This window comes from Odocoileus virginianus, chromosome 33 (genome assembly GCF_023699985.2).
Source record: "Odocoileus virginianus isolate 20LAN1187 ecotype Illinois chromosome 33, Ovbor_1.2, whole genome shotgun sequence".
NCBI classification, from domain to species: domain Eukaryota; kingdom Metazoa; phylum Chordata; class Mammalia; order Artiodactyla; family Cervidae; genus Odocoileus; species Odocoileus virginianus.
Window position 1 is genome coordinate 13,853,376 of NC_069706.1, and position 19,586 is coordinate 13,872,961.

General features: G+C 50.0%; 1 protein-coding gene across 2 annotated transcripts in view; it reads left to right on the plus strand.

Annotated features, from left to right (window-relative positions):
- Positions 1–19,586, plus strand: part of ABCC1 (ATP binding cassette subfamily C member 1 (ABCC1 blood group)) — a 145,156-nt gene that overhangs the window by 55,103 nt on the left and 70,467 nt on the right. For both annotated transcript variants that reach the window (XM_070460911.1, XM_070460913.1), the window contains exons 6-7: positions 10,032–10,093; positions 11,766–11,897. In XM_070460911.1, coding sequence (XP_070317012.1) covers positions 10,032–10,093; positions 11,766–11,897 — 194 coding nt within the window. The remainder of the gene's footprint in view (positions 1–10,031; positions 10,094–11,765; positions 11,898–19,586) is intronic.

A 19,586-nucleotide genomic window follows, 5' to 3' on the forward strand; every position in this document is an offset into this window, starting at 1 on the left:
GGCCCTGGGGCAGGGATGCCATGAATGTGTGTGTATAAAATTCACAAGATGTGTGTGTTCCCTGGCACAGAGGAGGGGCTCAGATATCTCTGGCTCTCATGCCTGCTGATGATCGGCATTGGTGTGCACGGGTGTGGGCCGGGCAGACTGTTTGGATTTTGTTCCAAGAGGGATGGGGAGCCTTTGGAGCAATCATCCCATGCTTTGTTCACGGTTAGTCAGCTGCTAATGGGTGAAATTGCAGTAGGAGCAGTTTTCGGCTGTGGTTCTGTGAGGTTTGTCCTGGACCTCAGCAAAAGGCTGTGGCGGCTGCTTTTGTGGGTGATGAAAGGACGTGGGGGGGCGTCAATCAGAGGAGGCGGTGATGCTCCAACGTGAGATTTAGAAACCGGGGAGCATGTCCCATCCTAGGAGAGGCCCCGTTCTGCCATCTCCTTGCTCTAGGAGGAGCTGGGTTGGTGAAATTAGCAAAGTGTGTGTGTGTGTGTGTGTGTGTGTGTGTGTGTGTGTTCATGCACATAGGTGTGTATGCGTGAGGTGGGTACATGAACATGTATTTGTATGCATGTGGATGTGTGTGAATGTGTGCATTTGTGTGTTTTTGTGGGCTCGTGTGTGTGTTGTGTGTGCATAAAATTCACAAGGTGTGTGTGTTCCCTGGCACAGAGGAGGGGCTCAGATGTCTCCGGCTCTCATGCCTGCTGATGATCGGCCTTGGTGTGCACCGGTGTGGGTAGATATCAGGCTCTTCTGTGGAACTGCGGGTCACAACAAACAAATCACAGCCCTCTGAGGGGCTGCAGACCCTGGGGTGCTCGGGGGGTAAACCAAGCCCGTGGGAGGCAGACAGGCCCACGTAGGGATCTTCCAGTTCTTCAGGCTCACTGGACTCTTGCTGATGCTTTACAGGGAATTAGTGATTTCTGGTCCTCTCTGGGGTCTGGATGAAATTCCTTTCCCTTCTCTCCTGGGTGTGTGCGCCCTGGGCTGACTCACAGAGCTGACTTCCTCCTCCCATTGTACTTCCTGCAGTTCCGGGGCGTGGGGCCTGCCCCGCCACCCCGGGGACTGAGAGCCTCAGTCTGATTGTGGCGGCAGCGTGGTAACAGGAGGAGAGGCTCGTTGTGGAGGCAGGCAGACCCTGGGCTTTAATTTCACCTGATTCTTTTATCTCTTCAGTAGATATTTCTTAGGCACCGGTTGTATACGGTGCTTGGTTCTGGAGACACAGCGGTGTGTGAAAAGATGTGGTCAGTGCCCTGAGGGGCTTATTTGTTACTGCCCAACACACCCACGCTGAATTTAGCAGCGTAGGACGGCAACAGTCCTTCATTAGGATGTTTCACAGGCCTGGGCGTTGACTGGGCTCTGCCGTGTGGTTCTCACTCAGGATCTCTCCTGCAGTCGCAGTCAGATAGTGGCGGGAAGGCTTCCAAGCTCACAGGTCCTGTGGTTAGCGCTGGCCCCTGGCTGAAGGCCCCATGTGGTCTCTCCCAGCCACCTGGGCTTCCTTGCAGCCCCGCAACTGGTCTGTAAGAGTGAGTATTCCGAGAGAGAGTGAGCTCTAGACCTGGGAGTGGCCAGGTCTCACTGTAGGACCAGCATGTGAAATGGCAGGTGATGCCTGGCTGTCTTTGAAAAATAACTGTCTTCCTCACGCCCCCAAGGAAGCTTACCATCCTGTTAGGCAGATCAGCCGACCACAGTTGAGATGAAGACCTGGGGGTCAAGTTATGTGACTTTTGGATTTGACTTCGAGCGAGTCACTCCTCTTTTCAGGACCTTTGTGTCCCATCCTTGAAAACGGGTTGAGGCTCAGTTTGATGCCAGCTGCCCCCCACCACCCCAGAGCCGAGGCCAGTTGTGACCTGGGAGGAGGGCATGTCAGGTGTCATCTCTGAGTTCTCTTGTTGCTCTCCAGACTGGCATCACAGTGGAGCCGGGAGGACGAGGCCAGTCCAGCCCTGGTCCCTGTTCCGTCCTCCAAGCAGCCGTCACATGTCGCCTGTCCTCAGTGAGAGTGGTCAGCCAAGCCCAGGGTCAGGTGGGGCTGGCGGTGCTGGCCTGCTCCCCCTGCTGAGTCACCGAGTGCCGTCCTCCCCCGTTGGCCCCGTGCCCAATGCGTGACTCAGAGCTGTGTCCTGGCCCTGCTTCCCAGCGGGGCTGCTCCCCTCCACGTGCAGGCCCAGGGCCCAGACCTCGGGGGCTTTCTGGGGCTCCTGCCTGTCCCTGGCCTCGGATCCTTTAATCTTCTGACCCTGAGGCTACCGCTTAGGGCATGGGGTCAGGGTTGCCATTGGCAGTTGGGGACACCAGGAGCAAATGTGGCAGGTAATGGACACCCCCCCCCAAAAAAAAAAAAAAACTTCTCACAGTGGGGGGGTCCTCAGACCAGCAGCATCAGCACCCCGCCAGATGCACATTTGAAATGGAGAGTCTTAGGCCTGCCGAGCCCTGCTGAGTCAGGGTCTCGTTTTCACAAGATCCCTGGCTGGTTCATGGTGGAAAAGCACCAGGTTAGCACATTCTTAAAAATTACTCAGCTCATTTGGTGTAAGAGGTATTTTTAGTCCTGTTTCATAAATATGGAATATTTTACAAGGAGCATTTCAAACCTGCAGAAAAGTTGAAAGACACAGTGAATAGTTGCCATTTACCTGCCAGCTAGACTGCCTACAAGTTAACATTTTGCTAACCTTGTTTTTACCGCATATCTGTCTAGCCAGCCAGCCGGCTAAGATTTTTGGTATTGAAAACTGACCTTGAAATAACATCAGTATCCTTCATCCACACACTTAACCATGCGAATCATTAGCCAGAGCTCAATATCTCTTTATGGTTCTATTTTAGGGTGTTTTTTTTTTTTCTTCCTTCAAGTAAATTTCCATAGTGACATTCCTGAATCTTAACTTACCCATTTGATGAGTTCTGACAAATGATAACTCAAATTCCTGTCGAGACAGAATATCCCTGGAACCCTAGGAAGTCCTCTCCTGTTCCTTCATGCCAGTCCTACCCCTTGCAGCCCAGAGGCAACTGCTGGGCTTAGACTGTTAATGAGAGCATGGAAAACTCCATTTTTAATTCCTTTCTCTACCATTTGGTAATTCATTGTGCCAGGGACTCAGCTGGGCTCTGAGTACCTAGAAATGAACAGACCTTGACCACCCCAAAGGAGAGACAGAGGAGGAGGCAGAGGGCCAATAAGGTTGAAGGCTGGAGGATGGATGGGAAGGTTCTCCTGCTGGTGGGAGCAGCATGTCCACAGGCCCAGCAGTGTGATGGAATCTGTGGGTGTTGGGGAACTGCATGACTTTCTGCTTGGCTAAGTCGGGGGGCCAGGGAGCTGAGCATGAAAGATCAAGGGTAGAATTGAGTGTCACCTTGTGGACTTGGAGTTATAATCTGAGGGAAAGTTTCTCAGCTGGAAGGGGTTGACACACTCAGGTTGGAAGTGTTTTAGATGATCCCTCTGGCTGAAAAGAGGGTGCAGGAGGCTGGTGGCACCTAGGAAACCATTACTGGAGCCTAGGCAGGTTGAGAGGAACGCTGGCCCGAAGAGTGACCCTGTTCAAAAGCCACGGAAAGAAAACGGACAAGCTCATGGGCAAACACACATGGTGCTTGTGTGTGCTACAGTAGAAGAAATTGTGGTCCTGAGCCTGGAGATCTGCATAGCTGAGAAGCAGCAGAACAAACAAAGAACACCAGTGTTACACACTCTATCACCGGATTTCTTAGTGTCAGACATTTGGGTGGTTCTAATCAATAATAATAATAGCAGCCTTGTGTTCATAAAATTAACTTATTTAATCCTCACAACAACCCAGCATTGAGGTGGAACTGTGAGCCTCCCCCCATTTTACAGATGGAAACACTGAGGTTCAGGGTGGTGTAGTATGTCACGTAAGCTCATAGGGCTGGATTGGGGGGTGAGCCCTTCACACCTGAGCAGGCATCAGCATCACCTGGAGGGCTTGTTACAACTCAGGTCCCACCCCCCATAGCTTCTGAGTCAGTTGGTCTGGGTGGAGCCCAAGCCTTGCTGTTTCTAACTAACCCCCAGGCCCCACAGATGCTGGTGATGAGGCGGGGTTTGAGAACCTCTGGTCTGAGCCACACTGCTGCCCACACATCTCTTACTGCTGGGCATTTAGGCATGCCGAGTTGCAGTCCCTGGCAGAAAACTGAACTAAAAAAGCAAAATCAAAACCAGAAAAGGTGGGGGTGGGGGGCGGGGGGCGGGCAGAGAGTTTCTAATGGAAAGAGCTGTGGGCTGCGGGCCCCAGACAGGGTCCTCCAAGCGGCCCCTTCGAGGTCTTGGAGGACCAGTTCTCAGAGCCAGTGCCTGGGGCTGTTGTGCCAAATTAGCTTAAACCTCCCCGCCCCAGGTAAAGATGCCAAAGAATAGCTCTCTGAACAGCTTGTTCCTCTCCATCCACCTTTAGCCAGGGCCTGAGTTAATCTCGTTTTCACTGAACAGGGGATCGGTCGTTAAGCCTCCTTCCTCCTGGGACAGGAGTTCCTCCGTTTCGGTCTCAGAGGCCCAGAAGCCCCAAGCCAACATCCTTGCCTTCTCCACTTTGTGGATTAGGCCGGAAAGCTCTGCCTGGTTTCAACTGAATGAAGTGCTGCTCAGATCCTTGGCCCAGCAGCCCTCCTTTTTTTTTTTTTCTTCTTTATTGATCAGTTCTTGATTACTTCAGAACTCTGATTATCTGTTATCAGGGGACTTCCAGAAACCAGCTCCTAAATTACGTGATTTCTTGTCTGGTGATGAGACGCGGTGTCTGCCCGGTGTGTTCTGAAAGTCTGTGTCTGGATCCAGGGGGAGGGAGGAGGGCTGGGGAGATGAACTTGAGGAGACTCCTGGATGGTGCAGCTTAGAAACTCAAATGTTCATGTTGCTGACCCAGCCTTAACTGCATCTGGGGTGAGGGGGAAGGACAGGGTTGGTTCTCACAGGGTAGGGTTTGTACTAGCCAGAGTGAGGAGTGATCTCTGCCCCTGGGCCGGCATTTCTTGTGGTCTGAGGTAGGACTCCATCTGGGCACAGTTGGGTATAAAGGGGTTGAGTTCATCTTCAGTTATACAGCCACCAGGTTCCTTCCTTCTCCCTTCCTCCACTGCAGTTTTATTGAGGAATATTTGACATACATCCCTGATTTAGGGTGTATCTGAATGGTCTAGTGGATTTCTGTACTTTCTTCAATTTGAGCCTGAATTTTGCAGTAAGATCTGTATAGTCAAAGCGGTGGTTTTTCCAGTAGTCATGTATGGATGTGATAGTTGGACCACAAAGAAGGCTGAGCGCTGAAGAATTGATGCCTTTTAAATGTGGTGCTGGAGGAGACTCTTTTGAGAGTCCCTTGGACAGCAAGGAGATCAAACCAGTCAGTCATAAAGGAAATCAGTCCTAAATATTCATGGGAAGGACTGATGCTGAAGCTGAAGCTCCAGTACTTTGGCCACCTGATGCGAAGAACTGACTCATTGGAAAAGACCCTGATGCTGGGAAAGATTGAGGGCAAGAGGAGAAGGGGGTGACAGAGGATGAGATGGTTGGATGGCATCATCGATTCAATAAACATGAATCTGAGCAAACTCTGAGAGATAGTGAAGGACTGGGAAACCTGGCGTGCTGCAGTTCATGGGGATGCAGAGAGTCAGACTCGACTTGGTGACTGAATGGTAACAGCAGCTTACAAGTCGGACTTACCCATTCAGTGGAAAGAGGCTTTGCCTAGACTCACTCAAGCCCTGTTAGTTCCAACCAGGCCCTAGAACTAAAAAGAGCAAGAAGAGAGGGCATCCCGTCTTTAGGATGAGGGCAGAAAAAGTAGCTTGCCAAATAAGATCCTATAGCTTTCCTCCTAAGGACTTGGGGGAAAGGAGGCAGGAACTTAGAGGGAAGGCTTAGAGATGCAGCATTCCATCCTAGGTTGTTTCATTCCTGATCCACATCCAGGTTTGGCTGATTTCAAAGGAACAGCAGGATTTGTGAGGCCCCTGGGTGTATAAGTCTGACACCCTGACAGTTTGCACTGGGGTCTCTCTGCAGGTTAGAAAAAGGCACCTGGGGACCTCCCTGGCAGTTCAGTACTTAAGACTCTGTGCTCTCACTGCACAAAGCCTGGGTTCCATCCCTGGTCGAGAAACTAGGATCCTACATGCCATGTGGTGCAGCCAAAAAGAAAAAAATAATTTTTTTTTTTAATTAGAAAAAGGCGTCTGGCCCTCCTGGGTGGGTGAATTTGAGAAAGGCCCTACGTCCTTCCTGCTAATGCAGTCCCCCCTCCATCACCCCCCCGCTGCCCCCCAGGTCCAGGCACCGGCTGAACTTCAGCCCCCACTTGCCCCCTCGGCTGGGCGTCTTTGTGCAGGGCTGACCCTGTGTTTATGCCAAGACCGAAAGAAGCTGCATTTGAGCTCCAGTTCCTCTCCTTAAGAATCACCATCTTGAATGTCATGAGGTCTGATGTAAGCAGGGGTCAGCCAACTTTTTCTGCAAAGAGACAGATGGTAGACAGTTGTAGACTACAGGGTCTCTGTCGCAAGTACTCAGCTCATCTGTAGCTCAGAAGCAGACATGAACAGTACGGAAATGAATGGGCATCACCATGTCCAAACAAAACTGCTTTGCAAGCGGCTGGGCTGTGGGCCTGAGTTTGCCGGTCTTGACATGAAACATCTGTTTGGTGTGTCAGAGTCTGCAGGAAACAGTGGACTTGTTACTGGGGTTACCATTAGTTTTAATGTTAATACTGCTAATGTCATCGCTTGAGCTTTTACTCTGTGCCAGGAACTATCCTGAGTACTTCACAGGCTTTATCTCACTTAATCTCACCATCACCAAGTAACTCAGCCAGTAAGTGGCAGGGCTGGGATTCAGACCTCCTTCCGATCACCTTGCTCCATGTTGCTTCATCTCTGGGTGCCTCCTACCCTGGCACCCCCCCTCCCCTCTCCCACTTCAGGCCCCTTGTTTCGTTGCTGCTGCTGTTCTCCTCATAGCTCTGACCATTTATCTTTATATATTTATTTGCATCTTGGTTTGCTTACTGTCCTGGAGGCGGTACTGGACGAGGACCTCACTGTTTGGCCTTGGATGTAATGATATTTAGCCATCTCCTGGCATATAAGCAGGTCCGCCCTCAGTATTTGCCTAAGAAATGAGTCATTGTCCCAAGCATCTCTTCCTCTCTCCGCCAGCTTTTTACAGGGGCAGGAACTAGGTGATAGTTGAAGTGCATTTGTGACTCTTTGATAACCCGCCCACTTCCAGGGGTGGGGAAAAAAAGAAAAAGCCTGCAAAGCAAGTATCACCACCTCCTCCGGGAATAATGCTGCGGCTTCAAAGACCTCATTCCTCCTGGGAGTCTCTCTGGGGAGGCTGAGCAGTGTGACTCACCTGACTCCCATTTCCCAGGTGTGAAAACTGAGACTCTGGGGTGAAAGGATTGCTCAGGTAGAAAGTGCAGAGCTGGGATTCAAACTCAGGGCCATCTGGCTTTTGGTTGGTTCTGAATGTTGGTCTGTGGGCTAGCTGCATCTGATTAAGGGTACCCCGATGCCAGGGTCCCACCCCCACCCCCAGAGAGGGTGGTCTAGCAGGTCAGGGCACCTGTGTTTATGAAGCTCCCCAGGTGATTCTGGGACAGATAGTACTAGTGAAGCCTGGTGGTTCTTAGCTCAGGTTTCATATTTGACTCATTGGGGAAGATTTTCATGATAAAAACTTTCAGCTGTGTACACCAGTAGACAGCATGGTGTAATGAGTGCCATGGACTATTTTATTTATTTATTTTAAATTTTTACCTGCCACGGACTACTTACCCTGCATCACATGTAAACATTTCATTAGGTATCTGCAACAGATAAGGAATTTAAACATTTTTAAAATTTTATTTTGAAATAATTTGACCCACAAAAAGTTACAACAATGGTGGTGTTCTTATATACCCTTCTCCAACTTTCCACAATAATGTCTGAGAGATAAGGATTTTAAGGAGTACAACAATGGTACCATTATATGGCCTAACAACTTACTAATTCCTTAATATCACCAAGTATTCCAGAAATGCACTGTGCTTGCAGAGTGGTGCAGCCTCTTATTGGTATTGTTCCTTCTCCACCTGATAGCTGAACCATTTTATTGCAGACACACCCCCTCATCCCTTTGGTCACCCCGTGTTGTCATAGACAAATGCTTGTTTCTTTCCTTCTGTTTTCAAAACAGTGACTTGGTTCTCTAGTACATTTTCATCACTGACACCAAGAGATTTTCCTTCTCTTCCAGTATCAAGGTGAACTTGTGTATTTAAAATGTGACATGTCTCAGCCCTTTTGCCTTACTGTCTGTATTGCAGCTCAAATTGTCCCTTTCTGGACTCGTGAGAGCCACTTTTGGTTGCATCTGAGGTCTTTTACCTGCCTTTGTCCTGTTGGGTGTGACAAGATATTCTGGGCTTATCTTGTACATTTCCTGCCCAGCCACTTGGCCAAGGAGACTGGGAGCTGAAAACAAAAACAATAATTCAAGTACCTGGACCCACCCCAAACCAGCTAAATGGGAGCCCCTGGGGAGTGGGGCAGATACAGTGTTTTTTCCGAGTGCCCCCGGCCGGGGTGTACAACTGCTTCTCCTCATCAGTCCCTCTAGTGTCTTTTTTTTTTTTCTTCGGGATTTTAAAATATCTTTATTGAATTTGTTACAATATCATTTTTGTTTTATGTTTTGATATTTTGGGCCACTAAGCATGTGGGATCTTTGCTCCCCGAGCAGGGATGGAACCCACACCCCCACATTGAAAGGCAAAGTCATAACCACCGGACCTCCAGGGACGTCCCTCCCCAGCAGCTTATCTCTGTGAAATTCTGGGATGGAGAGCGACGTCCTTGGCTAGTGATCTCGTCGTTAGTCTGGTGACCCCACCTTCGCCAATGCTCGTGTCCCCAGATTTAGACTTGAATGTATCAGCCCTCATGTGCAATCCCAAAGGCTCTGTCTGATGGCCTTGCCTGTGTGGCCCTGAACTGGAGTTCATCTTTGTGGCTCTGGGAAAAGAGGTTGTTTGAAAGCTTGCTTAGAATCTGTTGATGACTTCCTGTTGCCCTTGCGATGGAGACCAAAATCCCTTACGTGACCTCCACTGTAGACTGAGCACATCTTCCAGTGTAGACTGCTCAGGCCCCCTCTTGTTTCCTGGAGCCCGCTATGTTCCCCTCTACCTCGGGGCCTCTGCACACATCAGTCGCTCTGCTGGGACCACCTTGTCTCTCCCCCTTCACTTAGTCATCCTCTCCCCACTCTTCAGACCCCAGCTTGAGTGCCTTCCCTGACCTCCATCAACTGGATCAGCCCAATGAGGTCCCAGTGACCTCACTGGTCATACCGACCTGCCTCCAGGATGTAATCCTTGTCACAGTTGTGGTTTTGAATTTGTTGACGTGATTGATTAATGTTTCTCTCTCCAGACCCTGACTGTTTGGGGCTCATGTTCTGTCTCCACTGCTTCCAGCTCTGGCACCCTGGGCAAGGCTTTTCATGTCTCTGCCCCTCAGTGTCCGTAACTACAGAATGGAGACGATGCCTTTATCTAGTTCCTAGTGTGATTGTGAAGATTAAAGGAGATAATTTTCATAAAACATTTAAAACAGAACTGTTAATAGCTAGCAGAGAGTGTTAGCAGTTGACGTGGTTTAGGGTTATGTCTGTTAGTTCAGATTTGTGTATAGTAGGTGCTCAGAAGATACTTGTAGAATGAGTGAATGAATGAATGAATGAAAGAGGAATAGAGGTCATACCAGGTTCTGTGAAGATACGAGATAATGCTAGTCCTTTGTGCCTGCCACTTTGTAGATGCTCATTAAATATTTGTGGAATAAATGAATGAACTAAGAAAAAGAATGAACCATTGGCCCACTGGGAGGACCAGGGAGCTGGCTGCTCCCTGCCTGGAGCTGGCATAGACGAGAAGTTTAACCTGTCATTTCCCCTGGGTTCCCCACCCTGTGCTTTCTCTTCATAGAATCCTTGCCCGGAATCCAGTGCCTCCTTCCTTTCCAGGATCACCTTCTGGTGGATCACAGGGTAAGTCCTGGCCCCCAGACCTCGGGCGGGTGCTGGGCCACCAATGTGCAGCCGTCTCTCCCTCGCCCTTTCCGACAGGGTTGTGTCCGGAGTGTGTGTGCCCTGGGCATGGGTCTTGGCGACTCTGACCCTGAGCCCACAGTCACGTGATAAATGCATAACTAGCTCGGCCTGGGCAAGAAGCTGCAGACTCCTGGCTGCGGATTTGGTTGTTTTTGTTTTGCATTGGGTGTAATTATTACCATTAGCATCATTCCCCCCCACCCCCGCCGCCCTGAGATAAATAACATAGGGAAAACGGGAGAGGGAAATGTGTTGGACCACTAGCAGCAGAGGCAGCCACACCCACAGCTCAGCACACTGCCTTCTCGCCCGCCTTTTGTTTGCACGTTGTTTTCTGCACATTGTCAGCATCTTACTGGGGATTATTTAAAGCCCTCCTCCTCCCCCAAGCATTTTTCCCTTGTCTTTATGAACTTTTTACACGTTTTAATTTAGTATTTTTCTTAACTGTTTTCCAAATGCTGTGAAGGAAGAGCTGTGACACAGTGGATGGTGTTTGGACATGAACCACTGGTCATGCCAGCCGAGCTCATGTTTCTGATTTTGGTCGTCGGCTTTTGGCGATATCAGAGCATGTCCTTTCTCTTAGGCGGATACGCACTGATATTTAGGGGTGCAGGGGTGTAGGGTATGTGAAGGTATGTGCAGCCTCCTCAGAAAAAAGATAGAGGCATACTTCATTACGCTTCCCAGCTACCGTGTTTTTTCTGAATTGGAGGCTGGTAGCCACCCTGTGCCAAACGAGTCTGTTGGCGCCTTTTTCCATCAGCGTTCGCTCACTTTGTGTCTCTGTGTCGCATTTTGGTAATTCTCTCAATCTTTCAAATGTCTTCATTATTATTATATTTATTATGGTCATCTGTGATCCTTGCTATTATTATTAGGATTTGCTGAAGGCTCAGATGATGCTTAACTTGGCATTTTTTAGCAATACAGCATTTTTAAGTTAAGCTCTGTATATTCCTTTTTAGACAAAATGCAAGCGTAAATATAAATGTAGTATGGGAAACCAAAACAATTCTTGTGACTCAGTTTATTGTGATATTCACTTTTATTGCAGTGGTCTGAAACCGGACCTATAGTATCTCCAAGGTCTGCCTTGTATGTGTTTGCACACATGTGTATCTAGAGACAGAGACAGATACAGCACGTGTGAAATGTTAACAGTCATGAGCTTGGTGAAGGATCGACAGGAATTCTTTGTACAATTCCTCTGGTTTTTCTCTGAATTTGAAATCTTTCAAAATAACAAGTTAAAATACTAAGTTTCCCTTTTATAATGAAAGTATTCAAAGCAGGAAGGCTAGGCTAATAAACCTTAAACTCATCACCAAATATAATGATGGTTAATGCTCTATGATATTAGCCTTAAACATTTTTTTGGAAAGTAAATTAGAAACATCCTGCTACTTTCCTCCTAAATACTCTGTATGTTTGTCTAAAAACGAGGCCGTTTTTCCTGGGGGATCTAAGGGAATTAGCAGTAATGATGCCGTGTGTCCACATGTCCATTCACACTGAGAGTTCCCTGATCACGGCTGCCTGTGGTCGTGTGGGCCACAGTAGCGGGGAGGGCTGACTCTCATCGCCTCTTGTGTTTTGGCCACAGGATGATGGTCCAGGGCTACCGCCAGCCCCTGGAGAGCACCGACCTCTGGTCCCTGAATAAGGAGGACATGTCAGAACAAGTCGTGCCAGTCTTGGTAAAGAACTGGAAGAAGGAATGTGCCAAGTCCAGAAAGTAAGTGCCAGGCATCTGGCCACGGGCACGCCGGACACTCACTAGGTTGAGCCGGTAGCCCTGTCCCTCCACCGTGGCCTGGGATGGTCGCAGTGCCGTCCCTTAAACGTCACAGCCCTCCGCGGGCTGCTTCCCATCTCAGAACCACGGTTTGCTCATCCGCAAGTGGAGTGGAGTCCGCCATGTAGCTCAGGCAATTCGGATAGAAAAGAAAAGAGAAAGATGTCAAGTCTGCGGATTCTGTTTGCCGCGACCCTCGGCGACCCCATCCTCCCGGAATTGTCTCGCTTCCTCTCCTTCCCTCTGAGCAGCTGGCATCCTGAGCATTCTTACTGTTTTAAATGCTTCAGTTCAACACGCCAAATCAACTGCTTCTTGAGGTGTGCAGCCTAAGAAGCCCCAGTCGAGGGTGATTTGGGCTGTACTGGATTTTTTGTCAACAGACTTTCATTTTTTGGAGCACTTTTAGGTTCACAGCGGGTCTGAGCAGAAGCTGCAGGGTTGCACGCACCCCTCCCCCGCCCGCCGCCAGGGTACCCCCACCGGAGGGGCACGTCGGTGACAGCCTCTGAGGCCACACTGAGTCCATGCTTTACATCACTGCTCACTCTCCGTCTTGGATTTCACACCCTCCCCCCATGCGAGCTGTATGCCAACCCCAAGCTCTGTCATCAGGTTATTTTGGGAGTCAGGCGAGGGCCTCCCCAGCATGTATTTGTCTTATTCCTTCAAATATGAGACGTCATTACCTATGCGATGCATCATTATGACATTATCACCTGTGTGATGCGCCAGTGAAAAAGGAAAACAGCTGCCAGTTAAACCAGGGTATGACATTGACTTAAGATGCATCCTGCAACCAGAGAAGCCAGACGCGAACTCGCGAGGGACTCTGATGGCAGGGGATGGTGTCAGTCCTCCTGTAGTCATTATGGGATGGTGCCCACCTTGGAGAGCCGGCTGACGAGGGCCCAGCCTGGTGTGTGCGCGAGTGTGCTAAGTCGCTTCATTTGTGTCTGATTCTTTGCAGCCCTATAGGTTGTAGCCTGCCAGGCTCCTTTGTCCGTAAGATTCTCTAGGCAAGAATACCAGGGTGGGTTGCCATGCCCTCCTCCAAGGGATCTTCCCTACCCAGGGACCAAACCCACGTCTCCGGCATCTCCTGCATTGTTTATTACTTGTGCCCCCCTGGGAAGCCCCGAGCCTGGTGCCCAGCCCCGCAGAGCAGCGGGCCTCCCAGGAGAGAAACCCCGGCCACCAGGGCGTCACCTTGTGACTGCCTGCAGTGGCCGTGAACAGAGGAGACGACGTCTCCCGGGAGGTGGGTTGAGCTGAGCCTCTGTGGCTTACCTGGTGAGGAGGTGCTCTGCGCACATGTGACTCTGGCTGGGTACCGTGTCTGTGACCCAGTTGGAGGGTCTCAGGCAGAGATGGGGTTTCTGGTTCCCTTCGGCCTGGCCTGCAGCCTCCTTCCTGGAGAGAAGGTGTGTCTTCAGGCTTTCTCCCATGCCGGGTGGCAGGGGGTGTCCACACGGCTGTCCTCTGGGGCTCTGCCCGTGAGCCGGTTGCCGCAGCTATGGGAGAGGTCAGCAAGGAGACTTCCTAGGAGGAGGACCGGCCTTGCAACGTGAAGCTCCATCACTGGCCTGGCCCTTGGCTGTTTTGTTCAGCAGATAGAGTTGATGACTGCTGAGGAGCGTGGTTTAGGCCCTGGGGGTTCAGAGAGTGGAACAGGAGAGACAGGCTCCTTGTCTGGTGCAACTCCAATTTCGCGTGGGATCCAGGGCTTAAGGAGTGTAACACACCCTGTGAGAAGCGGGAGAGAGTGTGAAGTGAGATGATGAGATTAACAAGGAGGGGCCGTGAGGGCCAGAGTGACTGGGAGCCGATACAGGTTGGGTGGTCAGGGGTGGCCCCTCTGAGTGGAGACTCGATGTCAGAGGAGGGAGGGAGCTGCGTGCAAACGTAGGAAAGGGCTTTCCGTTTGCAGGAACAGCTAGTGCAAAGGTCCTGAGGCAGAGGTGAGGTGGCGTGCTGACGGAGCAGCGCAGGGCTTGTGTGGCTGAAGTGCGGTGAGAGGTGGGGAGAACGGGAGGAGAAAAAGCAAGACAAGTATTTGCAGGGGTTCATAGGCTGTGGTACTGGGCTAGGGTTTGATCCCAGATGTGAGAAGACAGGTGGGCTTTATGCAGAGCAGTGGCACGGCCTCCGGGTTTCCATTGTGGCATGTGAGATCTTTAATTGCAGCTTGCAGACTCTTAGTTGCGGCACATTGTGGGATCTAGTTGACTGATCAGGGATCGAACCTGGGGCCCTTGCATGGAAAGTGTGGAGTCCTAGCCACGGGACCACCAGGGAAGCCCCTGGGAGTTCTGTTTTGTAACAACCAGTTGGGGTGCTCTGGGGACGGTGGATCATGGGGTGAGAATTGAGGGCAATGGGTCCCTGGCTCTACTCCTGGAGGTGTGAACCATAGCCGGCACCCGTGACCCCTGCAGGCGTGGGTGGGGGTGAGGAGGGTCTGGTGGGTGCCCCGGGGCTCCTGGGGAGCAGGGGACCAAGGCCTGGGCAGGAGGGGGCCTCCTTGGCTTCTTGGGCTCAGGCCTGCGCCTCCTCTCCTCACCTCTGAGTGCCTACTCTCAGGGCCAGGTCTGAGCTGCTTCCTCCACTCCCCTGACCTTTGGGTTTTATTTTATTTATTTTGGGGGGGGGATTTAAAATCCAGTGGCTCATTGATTTTCATCAGATGATTTTGAGTGTAACAAAAAAAGTGGAAATTTCTCAACTTAACGGCCTCCCATAGATTAAGGCCTGTGGTTCCTGTTGTAACGACTATAAAATGATTTGGCAGCTCTGAAAAAGACTTGGGCAATTTTTTTTTTCTTTTTTTTAAAGTTAGGGACTTCCCTGGTGGTCCAGTGGTTAAGAATTCACCTTCCAATGCAGGGATGGGGTCCAGGTTTGATCCCTGGTCCAGGAGCTGGGATCCCATATGCCCTGTGGCCAAAATACCAAAACATGAAACAGAAGCAATATTGTAACAAATTCAATAAAGAGTTTAAAAATGGTCCACATCAAAAAAAATTTTTTAAAATTTATTAATTTATTTTAATTGGAAGCTAATTACTTTACAGTATTGTGGTTTCTGCCTCACATTGACATGTATCAGCCACGGGAGTTACACAGTTAACGATACCACCCAGCATTCTACTCCTAGGTGTATACTTGAGAAAACTGAAGACGTGTGTTCATGAACTCATGCAGAGATGTTCGTAGCAGCTTTGTGTGTGGTGGTCAAAGCTGGGAGGGACCCAGACAGCTGTTAACAAGTGAGTAAGTGATAGTCGCTCAGTCGTGTCCAACTCTTTGCAGCCTCATGGACTGCACCCTGCCAGGTTCCTTTGTCCATGGAATTCTCCAGGCAAGAATATTGGAATGGGTTGCCATTTTCTTCTCCAGTTAACAAGTGAATAGATGTGCAAATCTTGGTGTAGCCATGCAAGGGAGCCCTTGTGAGCAATACAACAGAATGAACTATTGATACACTCAGCAACGTGAAAAATCTCTAAATAATTAAACTGAGTGAACAAAGCCAGGCAGCGGTACCTACTAGGTGATTCCTTTTATGTACAAGTCAAGAAACATGAGAGCAAGTCAGTAGTGACAGAAATCAGATCAGTGGTGGCCTGAAGTAGGAGGTAGTGGTCAGATGGGAGGGAGAAATTCCAGAGAGGAGAGCCCTGTGGGGGTGATGGGCGTGTTCATTGTCTTGATTTCCCTGATGGTCTGACAGATGTATAAATATGTCCATCAGGTTGTACACTTGAAATGTCTGCACTTGCTTTGCAGGCAGTTGTTTTTACCGTCTGAACCACCAGGGAAGCCCTGATCTTATATCAGTTATACTCATAAGAAAGCAGTAGTGTTTAAAGAAGGGGTGACTATTTTAACTTAATTGTTTCTATTTCATAAAGGAAGGCAAACAGCAAATAATAAACAAAAAACAAAGAAAAGGCTCCAAAATGCAGGTGTTAAGCTATGGTTCCCAGCCTTTCAGATCCTTTGCTCCCTTTAATAAGAAAGACATTATTATTAAAGGTATTAACTATAGATATTAGTATAACACCTCCTTAAATGTAAGGAAATCCATAAAAATAACACAACCACGTGTCTTAGTTTAAAAATCAACAAAATGCTCTTGCTAAGCTTTAAAGGTGAGTGATGTGTAATGAATCGCCGTGTGTGTCTATGTAAATGCTCAGGCACGCGCTAGAACAGAGAGCGGGGAATTGCCATGTGCTCATAAGCAGAGCCTTCTCTGCGGCAGCTGCAAGTCCTGACTGACTGGGTCTGGTGGTTCTGGAGACCAGAACCATCGCCACCTTCACGGACAGGGTTTTGCAAAGTGATGATTCATACTTGGCAAAATTGTGAACAAAAGTTAATTTGCATGCTGACTGCATTTCTAAAAGAATCGAGGTGTATTTCATCTTGCAAAAAAAAAAATACATGCTATGTATGGATTTATCTCAGTCTTTCCCAGCATCAGGGTCTTTTCCAATGAGTCAGCTCTTTGCATCAGGCGGCCAAAGTATTGGAGCTTCAGCTTCAGCATCAGTCCTTCCAATGAATATTCAGAGTTCATTTTCTTTAGGATGGACTGACATGCTGCAGTCCATGGGGTCACAAAGTGTCAGACACAACTTAACGACTGAACAACAATAACAGCAATGAATTTATGCTGAAGATGGGGTTAGAGTCGAGATTTGGGTGATTTGGGGTATTTCCCTGATGGTCCAATAGTTAGGACTCTGTGCTTCCTCTGCAGGGGTTGTGAGTTTGATCCCTTGTCAGGAAACTAAGATCCCGCAAGCCGCACAGCATGGCAGAAACAAACAAGTCCATAGATTTGGGTGATTTTAGGCAGACTCTGCAATGAACATGAACTTGGGCAAACTTCGGGAGATGGTGAGGGACAGGGAGGCCTGGCCTGCTGCTGTCCATGAGGTCGCAAAGCATCAGACATGACTGGGCGGCTGAACAACAACAGGGCAGGCTCTTCACCTACATGGGCGCCTGGAGGAATTGGTCCAGTATGTCAGTGGTACCCAGCCTTTTTGGCACCAGGGACCGGTTTCATAGAAGACAATTTTTCCTTAAAGCAGGAGGTAGGGGATGGTTTCATGACGAATCAGGAACATTACATTTATTGGGTGCATGCTCAGTCGGTAGGTCATGTTTGACTCTTGGTGACCCTGTAGACTGTAGCTCGCCAGGCTCCTCTGTCCATGGGATTTTCCAGGAATACTGGAGTGGGTAGCCATTTCCTTCTCCAGGGGAACTTCCTGACCCAGGGATCAAACCTGCCTCTCCTGTGTCTCTTGCATTGGCTGGTGGATTCTTTACCACTGAGCCATCTGGGAAGCCCTAACTTTACTTCTGTTAATGTTACATCGTGATAATGTGGCAATACAAGCGGGGGAGAGCAGCTGTAAATAGGGATGAAAGTTCACGTGCTCATCTGCCCCTCCCCTCCTGCTGTTCGGCCCAGTTCCTAACAGGCCACCGACCAGTACGAGGACTGGGGACTCCTGCTGGATGTCAGAGAGAGCCTGGACTCTGGTCCCGTCATCGTCAAGTCAGAGGCTGAGAAACCCCCTTGACAGCCTGTTTTTGAGAAACAAAATCACTCTCCAACACCAACAACAGAAAGGGGGAGAATGATCTTGAGTCATTTGTATGGGACACAGTTAAAATCCTACCCGGCCGTACTTAGTGGGGGGTGGGGAGGCAGCTGCCACGCCCATCTGTGGTTTCCAAAACCATCATCCCTACAGCTCTGAGGAGGATGAAAATGTGCGTTAAGGGTGTTAAATTCATTCTCTGCCCTTCTGTGTTACACTGGATATTACGGATCAAAGACCATGCTCAGAGGACAGCCATAAAATTGGTTGATCTATGACCTTTTTCAGTTTGAGATTTTTGCCTTTGGCCACAACGTTAGAGATTTTTTTTAACAAATGCCAAGCACAGCCTGTGGGAGCTCCACATTGTCCTCTGGTTGGTTCACTCCCTGCCGAGTCTGCTCTGGTTCCTTGAGGTTCTTGGAATGGCTGCCTCACCTCTTTTCAAAATCCCTCAGTCCCAGGCCGTGCTCATCCGGTTCCCCCTGCCTAGAGCGCCCTTTCTCTCCCTGAGTGGACTCGCTCCCTCATCCTGCAGGTCTCAGCTTTGATGTCACCCCCTCCAGGAAGCCTCCATGATACACCCCGCTCACACAGACTGATCAGTTTCTCTCACAGGGCTGCTTGATGGCGGGGCTCTCCCCCTGGCTCAGCCCCAAGCAGGGCATTCATGGGGGAGAGATCGATGGGCAAGTTCCTTTTTCTTCCAGCTTCCCCACCCTTCCTGTTCCCCTGTCCTGGGCAGTTTTCTCCTGACTCAGACCTTCCGTCTCCAACTTTCCTTCCATTTCTGGCCAGACCATCCAGATGCCCAGCTTTCTTCCTCCCTTCAAGAGCCCCTGCTTCCCTTGGAAGCCTCTTGTTCACTGGATGCTTTTTTCTCTCCTGACTCGCTGTAGCTGGTCCCCCCCACGGCTCTGCTCCTTCCACCCAGGCCTGAGCCTTCATCCTCTCTGCCCATCCGAGCCCTTCTCCCAGGCCCTTTGGCCGCCCATCTCCTGGCCCACCGGAAACGATCCTGTGTCGGTGGCAGGGCCCAGCTGAGGACGTGGTGCAGAGAATGAATGGGGGGGTGTGGGCGAACTGAGCCACTTCCTGTCCCCCTGCCCTGCCTTGTCCTCCTTTCCAAGAAGGCATGTGTGTGCAGAATGAAATCATATTAAAAATCCCCGCCAGGATCCCAGCTTCAGGGCAAGTCAGTGACGTGAGCGGGGAAAGAGCTTTCCCTGACAACCCGAGAAGTAGCAATAATCCTCTGTGGTTGGTAGAATGTCCCCTCCACCCAAAAAAAAAATCCACATCCTGATCTCCAGAACCTCTATGTATGTTACGTGGCAGAGCTCAGCTTAGGGCGTGCTCAGCCATGTCCAACTCTGTGTGACCCCATGGACTGTAGCCCGCAGGACTCCTCTGTCCATGGGATTTCTCGGGCAAGAATCCTGGAGCAGGTTGTCATTCCCTCCTCCAGGGGATCTTCCAGGGATCAAACCTGAGTCTCTGGTGTCTCCTGTGTTGGCAGGCAGCTTCCTTACCACTGTGCCACCTGCAGACCTGGCAGAGTCTCTTTGCACATGTGATTAAGTTCAGGATTCTGAAATAGGCCTGATGGGGGTGCGCCTGATGTAATCATCATGAAGGTCCTTATAGGGAGGAGACAGGAGGTCAGAGGGAAAGAGCTGAGCTGCTGGCTGGGACAAGGAGGCAGGCACCCCATGCCCAGGTGTGTAGGCGTCTTTCGACGCTGGGAGAGGTGGGAACAGAGTCTTCCCTGGAGCCTGAGGGCCAGCTTAGACTCTGACCTCTGCAGCTAGGAGGTGTGAGGTTCGTGTTATTTCAAACCACTCGTTTGTATTCACTGATCACAGCAGCCACAGGCAGTCCTACAACTTCACCCCGAGTTTACATTTGAGTCCGACGCATTGGGAGGCCAGCAGTGGAGCCGAGGTTGGGGAATGAAGCGCTTTAGGAGGATCCCATTGGCTGCATGCAGGGGCTTGGTTGTCAG